This window comes from Podarcis bocagei (assembly GCF_964188305.1).
Source record: "Podarcis bocagei genome assembly, chromosome: 1".
Classification (NCBI taxonomy): Eukaryota; Metazoa; Chordata; class Lepidosauria; order Squamata; family Lacertidae; genus Podarcis; species Podarcis bocagei.
The window spans coordinates 117,911,284-117,930,313 of record NC_138125.1 but is presented as its reverse complement, the minus strand read 5'-3'; the positions used below and the strand labels follow the sequence as shown (position 1 = coordinate 117,930,313).

The 19,030-nt window shown below is 40.7% G+C and overlaps 1 protein-coding gene across 1 annotated transcript in view; it reads right to left on the bottom strand.

Moving 5' to 3' along the window:
* Positions 1-19,030, bottom strand: part of TTN (titin) — a 291,856-nt gene that overhangs the window by 70,033 nt on the left and 202,793 nt on the right. Inside the window, exons 214-244 of the mRNA XM_081202301.1 lie at positions 18,888-19,009; positions 18,468-18,755; positions 18,080-18,376; positions 17,085-17,271; positions 15,926-16,041; positions 15,536-15,835; positions 14,250-14,549; positions 14,045-14,150; positions 13,157-13,353; positions 12,759-13,064; positions 12,365-12,643; positions 11,155-11,454; positions 10,757-11,059; positions 10,282-10,656; positions 9,882-10,184; positions 8,607-8,906; positions 8,218-8,514; positions 7,840-8,124; positions 7,463-7,756; positions 6,453-6,752; positions 6,016-6,324; positions 5,740-5,930; positions 4,430-4,859; positions 3,803-4,111; positions 2,949-3,097; positions 2,833-2,862; positions 2,595-2,724; positions 2,180-2,479; positions 1,457-1,774; positions 581-877; positions 40-339 (exon numbers count right to left, since the gene is read on the bottom strand). Of these exons, the coding sequence (XP_081058427.1) occupies positions 40-339; positions 581-877; positions 1,457-1,774; positions 2,180-2,479; positions 2,595-2,724; positions 2,833-2,862; positions 2,949-3,097; positions 3,803-4,111; positions 4,430-4,859; positions 5,740-5,930; positions 6,016-6,324; positions 6,453-6,752; positions 7,463-7,756; positions 7,840-8,124; positions 8,218-8,514; positions 8,607-8,906; positions 9,882-10,184; positions 10,282-10,656; positions 10,757-11,059; positions 11,155-11,454; positions 12,365-12,643; positions 12,759-13,064; positions 13,157-13,353; positions 14,045-14,150; positions 14,250-14,549; positions 15,536-15,835; positions 15,926-16,041; positions 17,085-17,271; positions 18,080-18,376; positions 18,468-18,755; positions 18,888-19,009 (8,018 nt within the window). The remainder of the gene's footprint in view (positions 1-39; positions 340-580; positions 878-1,456; positions 1,775-2,179; positions 2,480-2,594; positions 2,725-2,832; positions 2,863-2,948; positions 3,098-3,802; positions 4,112-4,429; positions 4,860-5,739; positions 5,931-6,015; positions 6,325-6,452; positions 6,753-7,462; positions 7,757-7,839; positions 8,125-8,217; positions 8,515-8,606; positions 8,907-9,881; positions 10,185-10,281; positions 10,657-10,756; positions 11,060-11,154; positions 11,455-12,364; positions 12,644-12,758; positions 13,065-13,156; positions 13,354-14,044; positions 14,151-14,249; positions 14,550-15,535; positions 15,836-15,925; positions 16,042-17,084; positions 17,272-18,079; positions 18,377-18,467; positions 18,756-18,887; positions 19,010-19,030) is intronic.

The window sequence follows — 19,030 nt, the reverse complement described above, 5'->3', positions numbered from 1 at the left end:
TATAAGCGCAGGTGATATTTTAGAGAACTGTATGCTTACTGAATAGATTTCTGGCAGTTTCAGGTTCACTATCAAGAGGTTCCCCAACGCCATATTTATTCTGTGCCATGATGCGGAAGATGTATTCATGCCCTTCTAGTAGTTTGGGTACTGTGAAGATGCATTCTTTAGGTTCATTGGTAACATGGACCCAGGTCCTTCTGTTTGCTTCCCTTTTTTCAATAACATAGTTAGTTATCTTAGATCCACCATCATCTTTAGGAGGAAGCCAAGAAATTGTCATCTGATCGGCGGAAATAGATTCAAATTTAATGGGTCCTTCTGGTGGTCCAGGGCGACCTGAAAAATACATTTTATAAAGCATTAATTGTTGTCAAAGTTGAGTGTTATATTGTTGTGGTTGGCATCCAGCTATCTCGGGAGGAAATGGAAGAGTTTGCCTTCAGGGATGAAGCCAAACTATTGGAGAGTTACGGCGCCTGCTGTGGCTGCAGAGACTGATAACAGGAGAGACATGTTTTGAACATTATATAACAAACAGTAAATTAGGTTGCCAATGCCAAAATACATTGATATTTACCTAGCACATTCAGCCTCATCTCCTTTGAATCTGTTCCAAAGTTATTGACAGCAGTTATAGTGTACAAGCCTGTGTCTTTTCTGCGAGATTGCTGTATCAGCAAAGTACAGGAATTTTCATCCACAATCTTGTTGACATGTTGGTCATATAGCACTGGCAATTTGTCATCAGGTTTCTTAGGATGAGCTTTGACCCAAGTCAATGTCGGGAAGGGGACGCCCTTTATTTTGGCTACAATCTTGATATCTGTCCCTTCTTCTGCCTCCATAAATTCTTTGAGTTCAATAGACGGAGGGCCTACAAACAAAAGCAAGCAAAAATTATTGAGCCACTATGAATACAGAAGTCAAAATGCTTTGCATTGCAGACACATGATGTCTGCAGCCCTGTGCGGGGCAGACCGTGGAAATGAACACAAGAGATTGATACTGGGTTGAATTAGGCCACAACTTCCTTCAATACAGATACGAGTAGGTTTGGCTATGGCAATGGACATGTATCCATCATCAGTCAACGCACGTGCTGGCTGATAAGAGACCCAATGGAGGATGACCCTGTGCTGGGGAGTTGCCCCCAAGATGGACCGGGTGCCACGACAGGGCATCATTGCAAGAGGCATATTGGCCTATCATGTGGGCTCTCAGACAGTCACCCCTCCTGGACCCCTTTAGCGGGGTACCTGTTCAATGTAGCATTCAGCCCAATGTGAGGAGGGCATTGCCATGTGACCATCCCTTTGCCTGGCTGTGTGGGAAGAAGGCAGATCCCCTGGGACTGGCCCACGGCCGCACTGTGTGACAAAAACACTGCTCCCCCAGAGCCCTAGGTGAGCGGATATTGGAAGTGCAATAATTACTAATGCTTTGCAGCACTTACATGTCTGATCTTTGACGACGACTGGCCCAACAGTAGCTGACGGTCTGCTTGGACCTGCTTCATTCACTGCTTTCACTCTGAATTCATATTCGTCACCTTCTTTAAGGTCTTCAACAGTAAACTTTGTTTCTTCCACATCCCGTCTATTGCACTGTCGCCAGGCTTCCTTCCCTTCACCAGTACGGTCCCAGCGAAGGCACTCCACATTATAATGTGTTACGGGAGCACCGCCGTCATTCTTTGGAGGTTTCCATGTCAAGCTCACCGTGTTCTTTGTTATAAGACCAATCTTGAGCTTGATAGGTGGGTCAGGAGGATCTGTGTGTTGTTTTTTTTAAAAAAGGAGCAAAGTAAAATGTAAGTACTGCCCTACAATAAAGTATCATTAGTAAAAACAAATGTCCCACTTTGCTACGCCCTTAAAGTATTTAAGTATTTATTTTCAAAGAACCTGCAATCCAATATCTGCTGAGGAATGATACTCCCCAAACCACTGAGATTGTTTCAGGATATTTAGTTGAGATTTTAAAAGTCAAATTTAAAACTATTTAATTTTCTTAACGGTGGCTACTGAGTCTTTCATATGTTTTATGTGTTTAATATGTCCGGATTGCCAATGTTTTATGGAAGGTTTTCTTACTCTTTTATGATTTTCTTGTCTAAATTTTGCCAACAAAGGCTGAATGAATGCATGAATGAATGTCCCATTTTGATTTAACTTACGGATTGGATCCCTCGCTGTGGTCCTTTGAATTGTATCTGCTGGGGGTCCAACACCAAAGCGGTTTTCTGCACGTACTCTGAAGAAGTATTGTTGCCCAGCTATGAGATCAGGAATAACCAATGATGTGCCAGCACAGTTGGGATTAACTTTTGTCCAGGCTTTTCCTTCAACAGTTCTTTTCTCAATAATATAGTTTCTGATTCTGTCTCCACCATCATTGTCCGGCATTTTCCATGAAAGTTTACAGCTGCATCTTGTTATGTCACTTACTTTCAGGTCTTTTGGTGGCCCTGGAACATCTATTTCATCATGAAAACAGATTGGAAAAATCATTATATGGGGTTTTACAGTATATGAACTTTTGTATCACAAAAATTAGCGAAACGGTGCAATATTAAGATTGATTAGTCTTACCTAGGACATTCACCCTGACATTTACAGTTTTCTGTCCTGCTTTATTCTTTGCTGTAATACTGTATTTTCCAGAATGACCTCTGTTACATGTAGGGATAGTAATCACTGATGTGGTATCAGTTGATTCCACCTGCACAAACCAAAATAAACTTACTTAGCAATAATAATTAAAAAAGGACTTGAAAAATGCAAATATTAGAAGCAAAATAAGCGAATTCAAATATAAGCTATTTTTTACCGTAGCATCTTCAGGTATGTTATGTCCATCCTTTAAATAAAGAAGAAATAGTAAATACACACACACAACTACTTTAGCTTGAAGTTCTTAACAGTTTCCTTTGTTTTGTCACTGACCTTTACAGCTTTCTTTGCATCTCCTTCAAATTCCCAAGTTACTTTGGGAACAGGACGTCCCTTAATAACTGCTGGAATTCTGATTGTTGTACCAGTACGGCAAGAGAGTAGGTCTTGTGCTCCAACATCAATAAATATTTCTGGCTCCTCTGCAAAATACAAGTAATATATCATATAAATAATATAGTCAGAATTCATCTACATAAGTTCTCTAATAGGGTAAACTTATGCATGTACAGTAGACTCAGTAGTAAGTCTTGCTGACATGGATGGATCTTTTTTCCGGGTAAATGAGTAGGCTTGAAGCCTCAGTTGTGTATTATTCTCTTGATGATAAACAAAGATATCAAGATATATACTTGTTTGAAATGTATACTGCCCTTTAGCAAAGCTTTACAAAAACATGACAACATATAACACCAAAATATAATAAATTAGAACAATGCATGAAACACCCTAGTAAAAAAACAAAAACAAAACCCTTGCTGGCCCCAAATCCATAACAATGTTGGTGTCAGGTGGGCTTTCCGAGGTGAGAATTCTATGAATTGGTGCCACCACTGAGAAGGATCTCTCTTTGATCACTATCTGCCTTAACTCATATGGCAAGGACACTTTGAGAAGAGTTCCTTCTCAAATGTATGCAGAATAATCTAGCTCCAGCTTCTATTGCTATCTGATTGATGTTGGGATTTCCCTTGTACCCATAACACCCCCCAATAAGTTTTCTTTACTCTTGAAAACTCTAACGTTTCAAGGAATGGACAGCCATTCCTGCATTTCAGTTTTCAAATCCTTTGATTTTTCTATGTCTACACGCTCGAGTGGAAAGAATTATTTCCAACAATCCTTACCTTGAACTTCCTTGCATGGTATTTCTGCAGTGCAAAGACTTGGCTCAGATTCCCCTGCAGCATTTACAGCCTTTACTCTGAATCTGTACTTTCTGAGCTCTTTCAGATTGGGTACAACACAATCGCAGGTAGGGAACAGCTTGTCCGGTTCGTTCACACTCTTCCAATCTAAACTACCTTCTTCTTGCATTTCGACGATATATCCTTTAATAGGACTGCCACCATCTTTTTGTGGAGGTTTCCATGCAAGAGATATAGTTGAGTTGGTTCTGTCTTTGACATCTGGGCATGATGGTGCTCCAGGAGGATCTATTGAGAAAATGCAAAATGTACTGCCATGAGGACTATGCCTCCCTTGTCCCATTGCACAACACCCCTTCAATGAAGTGAATGGAAAGTCTATCAACTATACAGTATTTCATTGCACAAAATTAGGAACATTTGCTATTTATCATGATAATAGGCACTTATAAAATGAAGCCTAACTCATTAAATATTTGACTTCAAATGCAGAGCTCTTGCACTGAAATCACAGAACCTCTATCAAATCAGGTTCAGGACAAATTGAACAAAAATTACAAAGTTGGCATTTTGTGTTACTTATTGCTTCCTTGTCTTTATACTTACAGATTGGATCTGCAGCTTCATAAAGATCTGATGGCTCACTGGGAGGGCCAATTCCAGCAATATTCACAGCCATAGCTCGGAACTGGTATTTCACACCTTCAATCAAACGCAGTACATTGTATTCCAGTCCTTTCACTGCTGGTTTTGTCACTGGAGCTCTGCTGACACGTGACCAGTAGACACCTCCTTCTTCTTTCTTTTCCAGCCAATAGCCAGTAATTGGAGCTCCACCATTGTCTAGTGGAGGTGTCCATGTTACCAGCATTGATGACCTGGTGTGTTCTGTAACCTTTGGTTTTCCAGGGGGTCCAGGAAGACCATAAGGATCCTTAATAACTACCTTTTCGGAAAGGCATTCGTCACTTGTCCCAAACCTGTTAACGGCCCTCACTCTAAATTGATATTGTCCATTTGTTGCCAGTTTATAGACCTGAAAAGTAAAAGAAACATGATACATTATTATTTCTTAAAATCAGTTTCATATCAATTCCCTGTGTTGTTTCCAGGACTTTAAACAAAGAATAGCCAAAGGTCACCTCACAAAGGAGGGCAACAAAGGTGGTCAGTGGTATGGAAAACAAGACTTAAAAAGAAAGGATGAAGTAATTGGGTTTGTTTAACTTGGTGGGGAGATGTCTGAAGGGGGGCATGTCAACATATTACAAATACCTGAGGAGATGTCATACAGAGGGCATAAACATCTAGATCTCATAAGCTAAAGGAGGGCACGTTTCAGTTGAACATTAGGAGAAACCTCTTAAAAGTTTGACAATGGAGTCAATGAACATTGGGTTCTTCTTCACTGGAGGTCTTAAGCAGAATCTAAACAGCCATCTGTTGGGAGTGCCCAGGTTCTCATTTTTCTGCACTGAGCAAGGGATTTGACTAGGCAGACCCCTCAAACTCAAAAAGGACCCATCCAACTGTTTGATCCTATGATATGTGTAAAACCAATTCTCAGAACTGGTTTTAGTGTATTTTGGATGTTTTCCATGAAGTTAGATGCCATCATATGGACATCTTAAAACAGTTCTTGAAAAAACCACCTGCTTGTTGCTCTGATGCTTAACAACTCTATACATCATTGGCATATCTGCACCAACTGCTACTAACCCGACTCTGAAGGGAGCGAAGTACCATTCAATACAGAGTATAGGAATACCTATTTTGGCATTAAATGGAAGGCAGACGTAAAAATAGGAAATCTGGAAGATGAACAGTGTTAACATTCAGCTCAACAATTTTATAAATGGTCATTTTTCATTTAAAGACTATTCCTTTCGCCTATGAAATCAAGATTGAAGCATTACCCCAAATCGTCTATCCACAACAGTGCTGGATACTTCCTCCCAGTCAGACTTCTTTTTGCTTGCATCACGCTTCTCAATAATGTAGTGTGTAATCTCACTGCCACCATTATCGAGTGGGGCATCCCAAGTCAAACAGCAAGATTCAGCTTTAATATCCGATACGGTGAGATTTCTCGGTGGAGAAGGACGATCTAAATAAAACCAATTTAGTATTGTGTTATGGTAGAAATAAAGTAAGAAAACTTTGGCCTTTTAAGCAAGAAGCTAGATACATACCAAATACTTCAACGTGAACATTGCGGTATGCGGTGCCAAGACGATTAGAAGCTGAAACCGTGTAAGTGCCTTTATCATTCCTAACTGCTGCAGGCATGCTGAGTTCAGTTTTCGCCTCTGTTCTACTTGTTTCCTTTTTGGTGATCTTAAGGGCATCTGATGTTTTATCAATAACAACATCATCTTTAGACCATTCAATCTTTGGCATTGGAAGACCTGTCACGTCTGCTGGAATGTTGACTGGTTGCCCTGCCATAACTTTGATAGTATCTCCTCTAACAGATAGACGCAATGTCACTGTGGGAGGTTCTGAAAAAAGAAAATGAATGCAAAAGTGATTAACCATGTAATTCTCAAAAATATAGTGAGGCGTCTAGCAGACACCAAATGTTCACATCTATAGGTAAAGTGTACACATTTATATTAAAGAGCCTCACCTTCATCATCCTGTACGACTACATTAAGGGGCAGTGATGGTTCACTTTCTCCAATCTCGTTGACAGCCTTGACTCGGAACTCATACATATGCAGCTCAGCAAGATTGTCCACAAGAAGGGATGTAGTTGGACAGAGTCTCTTATTGACTCTTTCGAATTCATTTGAGTCATGTCTTCTTTTGTCAACAATGTAGCCGATGATGGGGCTTCCACCATCATTACGGGGAGGCTTCCAGTCAAGTGTAACAGAGTTTTTTGTTCTCTCTGTGTACATGAACCTCTCAGGAGCAGTTGGAGGACCTGTTGTGGCAAGAATGAAAAATGATAAGTTAAATTTGAAAAATAAACCCTTGTTTTTTCACGTCACGTTTACTGTGCAGCAGTTTCACCAGCAAACAAGGTAAAAATACATTGTTTTATTTATTTCGGTTTATATTCCCCTGCCTCCAAGGCTAGGGACATGCAACATGCTATTTAAAGAGGAGGGAAGCTCTGCAGATGTTTACTGAAACCCACCTCTCCATCCTCAGTTTAAAACTGTCATTAAATACTAAATTAAATGGGGCAATGTTATACTAACTCCAAAATTCATTGGTGCGACTCCAGTGAAATGCTGGAAGTGGGAAAGAGGTGTGTGGAGAAATTGGATTTTGTAAATCTAGAGCAGCTACAGAAAAGTTTTACATCAGAGCATCTTTGCATGCAACATTTTGCCCTTGTAGGATTATTTTCTTTTTTTTATATAAAAAAAGTATTTCCACACAGGAATGAACATGGGCAGCACTAGGTTTTCAGTTATCCTGACTCTAGAAAAGTTCTCTTTCAAGAAACTGACAGGTTCTGGGTTCAACTGCAAGAATGCGCACGCACGCACACACACACACGGAGTGTTGTGATTATAAAGGATATAAATATATATTTTGAATGGTGTTAAAAAAGTTGAAATTACGGGAGGGGGATCCTCTGTTCCCAAGTGTTCTGATGGTTTTTATCAATACAAGAAGTTTTACCTTTGGGGTCAACAGCAAGGAGGGGTCCCAGTTCAACAGGTGGTCCACAGCCAAACTTGTTCTTGGCGAAGACACGGAACTTATATTCTTGTCCTTCAACAAGACCTGTTATATCACACTTAGATCTGTCTGTATCTATGGCTAGTCTCCATGTATGCATTTTGGCATCTTTCCTCTCTACAAGGAAACCTATGATCTCACTTCCTCCGTCATCTTTGGGATCATCCCAGTTAAGTAGACACATCTTTCTATTTACCACCACAGGATGCAAGTCAGTAACCGGTCCAGGAACATCTGGAAAAGAAGACATGAGATGTAATTAAGGAAGGCCAAATACTTAATATATTCATCGTTTCACTCTATGTAGCATTTCTTACCAAATATTTCTGCTCTGGTTGCAGCAAATTTAGAACCACTTTCGTTAGTGGCAGTAATCACGTATCTTCCGTGGTCTTTTCTGAGTGCATTTTTGATAAATAGCTCAGATGAAGTGCCAACATTTTCAATCACAACTCGCTCTTTGTCAACATCTGCATCCTCTAAAGTCCACACAATTGTAGGGGTAGGTCGTCCAGTAACAACAGCAGGCAGTTTAAGAGCTTGACCTGCCAATATCTGAACTCCTGCCCTGACAGAAATATCAAATTCAACAGTGGGAGGCTCTGTATAAGGAAAAAGAGAGAGAATTAATTAATTTACAATCCCACAAACTATTTCACGTTAGCTTTTCATTTTAAATTACATAATCACAGTACCTTGAGGCTCTGCAACTGTTACAGGCTCTGTCTCTCCAGGAGGTCCTTCCCCAGCAACATTAAGGGCAGTAATACGAAGTTTGTAATCTGCACCTTCTCTAATTCCTTTAACTATATAGCTCCGAACCTTAATAGGTCTTTCTGTGCAGCGAGACCATTCATTTGAGCCGACAAAATTCTTGTAAACATGGTAGCCAGTGATTTCACTACCCCCATTGTATAGCGGAGCGTCCCATTCAACGTCAATAGATGTTGAGCTTGTATCAACAATTCTTGGAACAGGTGGGCCAGGAGGCACTAAAAGAAAAAAATACATATAGAGAGAGATTAATAGACTGAAAACTTCCCTTTTCAAACTAAGGGATAATATTCTCTATCTAACAACTTACATATTGGGTCTTGTGCAGTTTTAGGATCTGAAGGGGGACTGAATTTGCCAAGGCCAGCTGCATTTTCAGCACAAACTCTAAAAACGTAAGTTAGACCTTCTAAAAGTCCTTCAACTCTAGTTTCCAGGGCATTCACACGCTCTTTGTTCACACGGGCCCAGTGGGTTCCATTGATTTCACGCTTTTCAATCCAGTATCCCAAAATGGGGCTACCATTGTCTTTAGGCTCATTCCACTTAACCAACAGACTACTGCTAGTTGGATCCTCTACTAGAGGTTTATCAGGTGCATCAGGAGGACCTATAAAAAGAGGATATGCAAATGTTAGTGGAGCTTACCAAATCATACAGAAAGTTAATTTGTTTAATGCCTCTAATTTTCTCCTCCGCCATATCTTTACTCGGAGGCTTCAGTTGCAATATGCAGCCTGATCTTGTTCACAGTTACTTGAAATGAAGTCCCATGATTTCAGCTGTACTTACTCCCAGGTAAATGTGACTAGGATTGCAGCCTGAGAGCTACTAAATCAGCTGTTACATGTATTTTTCTTGACCACACAAAGGGGGCAAACTGGGATGAAAAATGGGGGCAGGGGCAGTTAGCTTGGTTCTCCCAGCATGCCTTTAAGTGAATTCAGAACCCCTTGTGAGTAGTAAAGTTTAGCTTGGTCCCTGGAAAGCCACATCCCAATAAAACGAAACTGCCTTCATGATATGTAAATATTATCTCTGTGTTATACCCTAAATGTGTAGATGCGCATGCTTGAAACTTGTAGAGAGTGCGGGTGGGTTTTGTGTATATGGAAAGACTTAAAGAAAATGTGTTCTTCTTTTTCCGCTTTTTATGTACGAATTCATCTGCAATTTATTTTACTGGTGGATTATTTAAGCATTTGCTTTTGTCAATGATGATCTTACCAGCTCAGTGTACCCATATATCTCAAGGATTTATTATTTGTAATTACCACCCACTTCACACACTTTAAGACACAAGGAGAGAACAGAATAGAAAAGTCTGATATGGCAAGTTTTACAGTCAACTAGCATGGATTGTCTTAGCTTTTTCTTTTTCTTTTTAGGATGTTGCACTCAGATGCAACAATCAGCAAATGTAATTTAGCCATTTCCTTCTGCAAGGTTTTTCTGCTGGGTTATTATAGAATTAAAGTTTTAATGTTAAAGTACAATATGAGTGTAAGGTAATAATGATGATGACGGCAGTGCCTTTTGGGAAAAATGAATGAATGCACATATTTAGATAGCGTACAAGACTTACTGAATGGATCTTGAGCTACAACAGGTTTTGAAAGACATGGAGGTCCAGCTCCTACTCTGTTCTCAGCTTTCACACGGAATATGTATTCCTTTCCTTCAATAAGTTTAGGCACATTATATTTGCAATGCCTAAGCGTTGAAGTAACGGTAACCCAGCCAATGTCGGCTTTTGTGTTGTCTTTCTTTTCAAGGACGTAGTTCAATATTTCACTTCCGCCATCATCAAGAGGAGGCTCCCACTTGCAAGTGATGCTATTTTTACGAACCTCCTCAAAAACAAAGTTGATCGGTGGTCCCGGTGTATCTGTTTTGAAAACAAAAATAATGAGCACGACTTTGCACATATCACTTCAAACTTTTTGAAGAAAATGTATCACACACCATTATGTATAAGGGCATACCTAACACATTGACTTCACATGAAGCTTTTGCAACCCCGTGATCGTTTTCAACTCGAATAGTATATGTGCCATGGTCTGGTCTGATTGAATCCCGAACGACCAGTACAGAATCTCCTTGTCTGTGGTTGTCAATGCTCAAACGCTCAGGCAGGGACAAGTGGAAAGGCTCATCTTCTTCAACTTCACCTTTCTTCTTCCTAGTAACCTTGGTAACTCTCTTCTTAATTTCTGTTGGCTTAACAACTTCATCATTCCATAACCAATCGATAGTTGGATAAGGTGACCCTGAAATGTGTGCTTCAAGTGCAATCTCAGATCCTTGCTTCACCTCAAGGCCAGCCTGCAGATTAGCGCCGAGGAAAACTTTTGGAGCCTCTGTAACCATAAAAATATTGTTTTGTTCATATTTGATACTGTAGCATACAGCAGAATTTGAACACTTGCTAAAAATGAATAGGTAGTTTGCAAAACATACCAATGGGATCCACTGCTTTCACCAGAGGAGTGACATTAGAAGGTCCACTGACACCGGCAGCATTCTCTGCACGGACACGGAACTGATATTCTTTGCCTTCCTCAAGACCTTTCACAGGAGAAGTCAAAAGAGGAACCAAAAAGTCATTGCATCTTTCCCACTTCTCTCCTCCTTTAACTAACTTTTCCAAAATGTAGCCCATAATCTTGGTTCCTCCATCATACAATGGTGGTTTCCACGTGAGTGTTACTGACTTCGAAGTTGGATTGTGAACCTCAAGGTCAATAGGTGGATCTGGACGCTCTGCATATTGAAAATTTAAAAGAAAATGGATAAATAGAAGGCACATAGAAACCATTTGCCTTTTTCAGTCTTGATGATCATTAAAAAAAACTTACGCTTTGGATCTTCTGCAATCACTGGATTCCTCAGTTCAATGTATTCACCTCCTCCGATTTTATTAACAGCTTTAACGCGGAAGTAGTATTCACCATTTTGTATGAGATCCTTCACATTCCATGCCAATTTGTTCTCACCAGACATCACTGGTATGTATGTTCTCCTACCAGCTTCTCTTCGCTCCAGCACATAATGTAAAATTGGAGTGTTGCCATCAAATTCTGGAGGTTCCCAGGTCACTTTACATGAATTTTTAGTTACTTCACTTGCCTTAATACTATTGCATGGTCCAGGCACACCTAATTGAAGAACAATAGGTACACATGTAGCATTTAATAAAGTAAATTGGTTTGAAAACTGTATTAAAAGAATATATATACTCGTGCACACTAATCATATGGATGATAAACATTTATATATATAATTTACAATTCCTCAGGTTGACCTATCTCCCTATTTAGACATATGGAGATATCAGCATTGGCTCACATTACATGTATCAATAAAGCAGCTAAGTATCAATATATATCACTAAAGCAGGCTTTATTGTATCAATAATGTATCAATAAAATATTGTATCAACATGTATCAATAAAGCAGGCTTCAGGGAATCAGCTTCTTCCCCCCTGGCAGTAGATAAGCAAAACAATGGAAAACTGTCTTACCAGTTAGAAACTAATAATCACAGTGATAGAACAAAGAACCCATCTCCTAGGAATGGCAGTGCTCCCAATTAAGGATCCCACCCCCTTATGTCCCTATTAATCTACGTCACTTCTACGTCTTGTAATCTGAGTTTGTACTCTCTGTGCTTTGTGTGCTTTCTGTTCTGCAGCTTTCTGCTCTTCTCAACCTTGGGGAGGGCAGTGGGGGAATGCTGTCCAACGACTGTGAATCTGTTAACTCTCTCTCTTCCAGTGTTTCTTCTCCTAGCTGTTCCCTATCCAGTATTTCCCAGCTTCTGCCTTCTGAACTGTGCCCCTCTGCAAACCACTGTTCCAAATCTATACTTTCCTCCTGCTCCTGGGAAGATTCAGGATCCGGATGCAGAGGAGGGGGATGGGGAGGCTGAGGGGGAGGCTCCCAACCTTTCTCCTCAGTGCAGCCCTCCTCAGCACAGTCCTTGACACTAAGAGCTGAGCATCTTGTCACCCATTCACCATTATGAGTCTAATTCACATAATTGCCGATATAAGAAAAACAAATTACCTATTACTTTGACATTGATTGTACCAGTTGTTGAACCCAATTTATTCTCCAAGGTAATAGTGTAAACGCCAGCATCAGCATGGACTGCATTTGTTACTTCCAGCAAGGCAGAGATGTGGTCGCTCTTCATTGTTGTTCGGTCACCGGCTTTCAATTCCTTCCCACTCTTATGCCAAGCAATAGTTGGAGTTGGAACAGCTCTGAAGGGCACAGGGATACTTAACTTTTCACCTTCAACCACAACGAGGTCTGTAGTCTTTATATCAACAGTTGGATTACCTGTTGTTGTTTTTTTAAAAAAACAAACACAGAAAAATAATTTCAATTAGTGTACCAAAGCAATTTCACAATTTATAATTTATTTCATGACTGTTTCGAAAACAACTATACTTACAATCTGGATCTTTGGCGAAAACGTTTTCTGATATGTCTGATGGCTCACTAGCCCCTATAGCGTTGACAGCTCTGACCCTGAGAATATATTCCTTGTCAGGGACAACGCCTTCTTCTGCTTTGTATTTCAAATCTTTGACTGGTCGAGAATTTATTCTCATCCATTTTTCAGTTCCTGCTTCACAGAGTTCTATGTTGTATCCGATTATAGGACTGCCGCCATTTTTCTCTGGGGGTTTCCACGCAATCGAAATGTGTTTTCTTCCTGCGTCTGTCACGTGTAAGTCCAGAGGAGGTGAAGGAGGGCCTGCAGGAATACATAAGTAATGTTATTTTCTGCCATTCTATTTGGCACAACACATATTTCATTGATTATAATTTCCAATGTTCGTAACTCACTTGTTGGATCTTCAATTGCCAAGATGTCAGTCGGTTCGCTAGGGTGACCACAGCCGGCTTCATTTTCAGCACGAACCTGGAACTGCACCTCTGTACCTTCTATCACATCCGTCACTCTGAAATTGCAGTCAGGGCCTGATGTTCTGCCAGCTTTCACCCAGCGCGTGCCAAGCTTCTCTTTCTTTTCAATAACGTATCTGTGTGAAGAACAGATGTTTATAAGGTGCATGAATCCGTACAATTCAAACAACAACAACAACAACAATAATAATTTTTTATTTATACCCCGCCCTTCCCAGTTCAGAAAACTGGGCTCAGGGTGGCTAACAACAAATCTAAAACACTTCATTGATGCAACAAAAAACAGCATAAAATACAGTATAAAACGTGAATAACAATAAATTCAGAATTCAAAAATCAATTTAGGGGGGAAATCCATCCAATAAACATTAGATGATCACCAGGGCTAGCTGGCTAAATTATTTGGGCCAGTGTGGAGACCAGGGGAGAATTAGCTGCAGGATCCAGAGCGGGTAATCTTCATAAAACGGGGAGGGAGAGGGAAGGAAGGGGAATAAAAGATCAGGCCAAGTAGAAAGATCTAATCAAGAACGAATCGTTCATTTAGATTTGAAACATTGCTCATCTAATAGATAATAAATGTGTATAATGAACACAATAAACTTTGGAACCTTTAAAAATAAATTTTCTCTATTAATCATCTCTCCCTGCCCCAGATTTTATACTCTTTCCCAATATATTCTGTCTGTATCTATCTTTCTTTCTATCTTTCTTTCTATCTATCTAAAAATGTATATGCTGCTTGATTGTAAACAGAACCTCTAAGTGGATTACAAAAAAATAAATATAATAACAATTCTCTTTTACCGTAGAATTGGTCTGCCACCATCATTCTTAGGCGGTTCCCATTTTAGGTCGACATGTCTCTTTGTCACTTCAACTGGTGTAAGTGCATATGGTGCTCCGGGGGTAGCTAAATTAAATAATATTGATAATTAGGAAAACGGAAATTTAAAAACGATGACATAGTTTGTTGAAGCTGAATTCTGAGTGTGTGCACTTGAAAACTTACTGAAGGTGTCCTTTGCAAGAACAGAGTCCTCAATTTCACAGTAGTCACTCTGCCCCACTGCATTTTCTGCAGCCACACGGAACACATACAGAGAGCCTTCTGTTAGTGGTGTCACTGTATATTTGGTGTCCTTAACCGTAGTATCAACCGTCTGCCAGCCTTTCCGTCGTACGTCTCTCTTTTCAACGATGTAATTTGTAATAGGAGAACCTCCGTCGCGTTCTGGTACTGTCCATTTAAGGTCTGCAGTGTTTTTAGTGATATTAATGACCTCAAGCCATCGAGGCGGTGAAGGAGGATCTGTAACGATATTAAAGCAAAATATTATTAATTTGAATATGTTTTAATGTTTCCATTGCACCCTTAACACAAACCATAGTTCTAATGAATTAGTGATAATGTATTAATTGATGTATCATCTTTTACATGTGTCACATATCAATTTACAATCACATCACAAAAGCAGCTAAAAACAGTATACCTGAAGGAGCATCTCCACCCACATCATTCAGCCTGGACTCTGAGGTCCAGTGCCGAGGGCCTTCTGGCAGTTCCCTCACTGCAAGAAGTGAGGTTACAGGGAACCAGGCAGATTCCATTCTTGGTAGCAGCGCCTGCCCTGTGGAACGCCCTCCCTTCAGATGTCAAGGAAATAAACAACTATCTGACTTTTAGAAGACATCTGTAGGCAGCCCTTTTAGGGAGGTTTTTTAATATTTGATGTTTTATCATGTTTTTAATATTCTGTTGGGAGCCACCCAGAGCGGCAGGGGAGGCCCGGCCAGATGGGCGGGGTATAATACATTATTTTTTATTATTATTATTATTATTATTATTATTATTATTATTATTATTATTAATTATTAAACAATACAAAGAATAACTGAGGATGAAACGAAAATATATTCAATTGTCTTTTGCAAGTACAGACAGTGGCAGCCCCGCTGAAAGCCCCACTCCAAGTTACTGTGGAGCAGGCTTCTGATACTTTTGGGACTTGAAGAAGAAGAGTTTGGATTTGATATCCCGCTTTATCACTACTTGAAGGAGTCTCAAAGCGGCTAACATTCTCCTTTCCCTTCCTCCCCCACAACAAACACTCTGTGAGGTGAGTGGGGCTGAGAGACTTCAGAGAAGTGTGACTAGCCCAAGGTCACCCAGCAGCTGCATGTGGAGGAGCGGAGACGCGAACCCGGTTCCCCAGATTACGAGTCTACTGCTCTTAACCACTATACCACACTGGCTCTCAGGAGAAGCTCTCCTGCAGAATGCAATGGCCAACTTACTCAGTCTCTCCTTGCATAGCACGGGATCGCTGGGCTCGCTAGGCTCACTCTCTCCAGCTTTGTTCACAGCTCTGACTCGGAAGGAATATTCTTGTTTCTCCATAAGCCCTTTGAGGAAGTGTTCTGGTGTGGGGATGCCTTCAGCCACTCTCACCCACTCGTCTGTGCCAGTCTTTAACAATTCAATGACATACGATTCAATCTTGGCACCGCCGTCGTGTTCTGGCTTTGTCCAGTTCAAGAAACACGAGGTCTTGGCAACGTCTTTGACAATTGGCTTGCCGGGTGGCCATGGGGGATCTAGACAGGAATTGATAACTTGGTTTAGAAAACCCAGCATTAAGACTTGGAGTAAGTTATAAAATTCATCTAAGAAAAATGCTTTCATACCAATAGGATCCTTCACTAAGACTGGCTCTGTTGCTCTGCTTGGCTTTCCTGGCCCAGCAAGATTCTCTGCCACGACACGGAACTTGTACTTCTTATGGAACGTGAGACCTTTAACCCTAATAGTAATGATGATAACGCTCCAAATGTAAAATTTGTAATACTTATTACTAATTAACACTATAATTAAATACTCTGCATCATCACAAGTGTACCTCGTGCATTAAAAAAATCAATACCTTTGAACTGTTCAGAGCAAATATATACTATCACCCCAAACCAGAGACTCCCTGTGTACATGGAAGAAGGACCTTCTTATTACTGTATCACTAGAAAGTCTCAGACACTGGTCAGATGTAATATAATCTGCATTTCTGTACTATTCATTAGTAGATGATATATATTGGCACTACTTAAAACTCTAAGGATGAATAATGCTTGGGTGTAATAAATATCCCTAGCTTGTATTAGAAATTCATATTACAGTTGTACCTTGGATCTTGAATGCCTTGGTACTCGGATGTTTTGGGTCCCAAACGCCGCAAACCCGGAAGTGAGTGTTCCGGTTTGCGGACATTTTTTGGAACCCGAACGTCTGACAGGGCTTCCGTGGCTTCCAATTGGCTGCAGGAGCTTCCTGAAGCCAATCAGAAGCTGCACGTTGGTTTCCGAAAGTTTGGGAAGTTGAACAGACTTCCGGAATGGATTCCGTTTGACTTCCGAGGTACGACTGTACTGGGAGTTCAAAAAGCAGAAAACTATATTCATCTCTAAGAAGTTCTGATATCAGCACTAATCTTATGAGCAGCTGCAGTGATGTAGAATCACATCAGAAGTCACAATCCCACTACTGTTTCCATAGCAGAAATTGGTGCTACTGATAACACCCATAGTACAGTTGTCCTATTCAGTGGCACTGGTGGATGGTTATGAACATGATTTAGGTAAGGATATTTTCAATGGTTATTGTAGACCCAAAGTATAGATAGCAATACAATTATTCGATGCTATTACAGAGCACCAGTTAATATTTTATTCGAATGCATGACAAGGAGTCAAGTTCAAGAGTATATAAAAGTCAGCTGTTTACCTAAAAACAAATAGCAATCTTCTCAGTTACCTAGCTATATATTTTTTAAAACGAAACATATAATGATCTTACTTGAATGTTGTATCTTTAACTGGGATTTTATTGCAACGGACCCATTTATCTTGATCAGGGTCCAACCGTTCAACCCAATAACCAGTGATAGGGCTGCCACCATCTTCATCTGGTTCTACCCAAGTCAAGGTTACAGAATCTTTAGTGATCTCAACAGGCTGAACTCGTGTCGGAGGACCTGGCGGATCTGTACAAAGAAGTAGAAAGGGGAACATTGACATACTTGCAATTCCTTGTGTGCAAATGTAATAGGAAGCACCTGTAGCAATAAATGCCATTTCATCAAATTAATAATAATAATTTATTATTTATACCCCACCCATCTGGCTGGGCTTCCCTAGCCACTCTGGGCGGCTTCCCAAAAAATATTAAAATACTGCAATACATCAAACACTAAAAGCTTCCCTAAACAGGGCTGCCTTCAGATGTCTTCTAAAAGTCTGGTAGTTGTTGTTCTCTTTGACATCTGGTGGGAGGGCGTTCCACAGGGTGGGCGCCACTACCGAGAAGGCCCTCTGCCTGGTTCCCTGTAACTTGGCTTCTCACAGTGAGGGAACCGCCAGAAGGCCCTTGGTGCTGGACCTCAGTGTCTGGGCAGAATGATGGGGGTGGAGATGCTCCTTCAGATATACTGGACCGAGGCCGTTTAAGGCTTTAAAAGTCAGCACCAACACTTTGAATTGTGCTCAGAAACGTACAGTTGCCATGTAGAGGCTGCTTGAAACTGTCTCTTTGTGGCTGCTGCCGGTTCCACATGACAAGCAGTTTATGTGTACCAGCTTGCCATAAATACTGACCCTTACCCACAGGCTTATCTCCATGTCACCAATGATAGTGTGGAGACAAACATTATGGTGGGGACTGACCCACATGGAGAAGTGGTACCTATCAATGTGGTACCCATGTGGAGTGGCTACCACATTATAGTTTCTAGCAGGCTCCCTTGGCAGCCATCTTGTGACAAGCAGCCCTTTCTGTCAAGCGAATAGACTTACCAAATGGATATTTAGCAACGATAGGAACGGACTGAGCTGGTTCTCCAACTCCGTACATGTTTTCTGCGCTGACTCTGAAGATGTACTCCTTAAGTGGTGTTAGGTTTGTTACTTTGAATTTTGTTTCTTTGATAGTGGATGATAGTTTGTGCCACACTTCACTGTCTGCAGCTCTTTGTTCCAGAACGTAGTTCGTGATTCTGGAGCCGCCGTCGTCTCTAGGAGGATTCCAAGCCAAAGCACAAGATACGTTTGTAATGTCGGAGATATCAAATGCAGCTGGTGGGCCAGGCTTATCTGTGGAAGCATAACAGTAGTTTGAACCTCTTCTATTCAAATATTTTGTTAGGAAAACATTGAAAGTTATTTCTATGGAAACAAAACATACCTAGGACATTAACTTCAACTGTAGCTGTTGCCCGACCGCTGGCATTTACGGCTTCAATAATATAGGTGCCGCTATCACTTCTCTTGCTCTCTGTTATTATGACTGTGGACTGGTTAGGTTTGGATTCAATGGTTATTCTTTTATCGGGTCTCAGGGTCTGTTCAGCTTTTGTCCAGCTAATCCGTGGCTCAGGCTTTCCATTTACCCTTGCCGGCAGCTCTATCTTAGTTCCAGCTTTGACAGTGATTCCAGCAAGCAGTTTCACATCTAGGAAAATCTCAGGGGCCTCTGATTTGAGAGAAGAATCGACATATTGTTAAAAAAGAACACGCAACTGTGCACAGAAGCGTTAACAGCAGAAACACATTCACAGTGTTTTCAAGAGTATAGATTAAGTATGAGTGGGAAATCAAAAATTACCCATTGCATCCACAGCCTGGATTTCATCTGTTGGCTTGCTTGGTTTACTTGCCCCTTGCCTGTTCAGAGCCTTCACGCGATAAGCATACCATTCTCCTTCCTTAAGTTTTGTTACTTCCATTCTGTTAATCAGAAAACAAGTT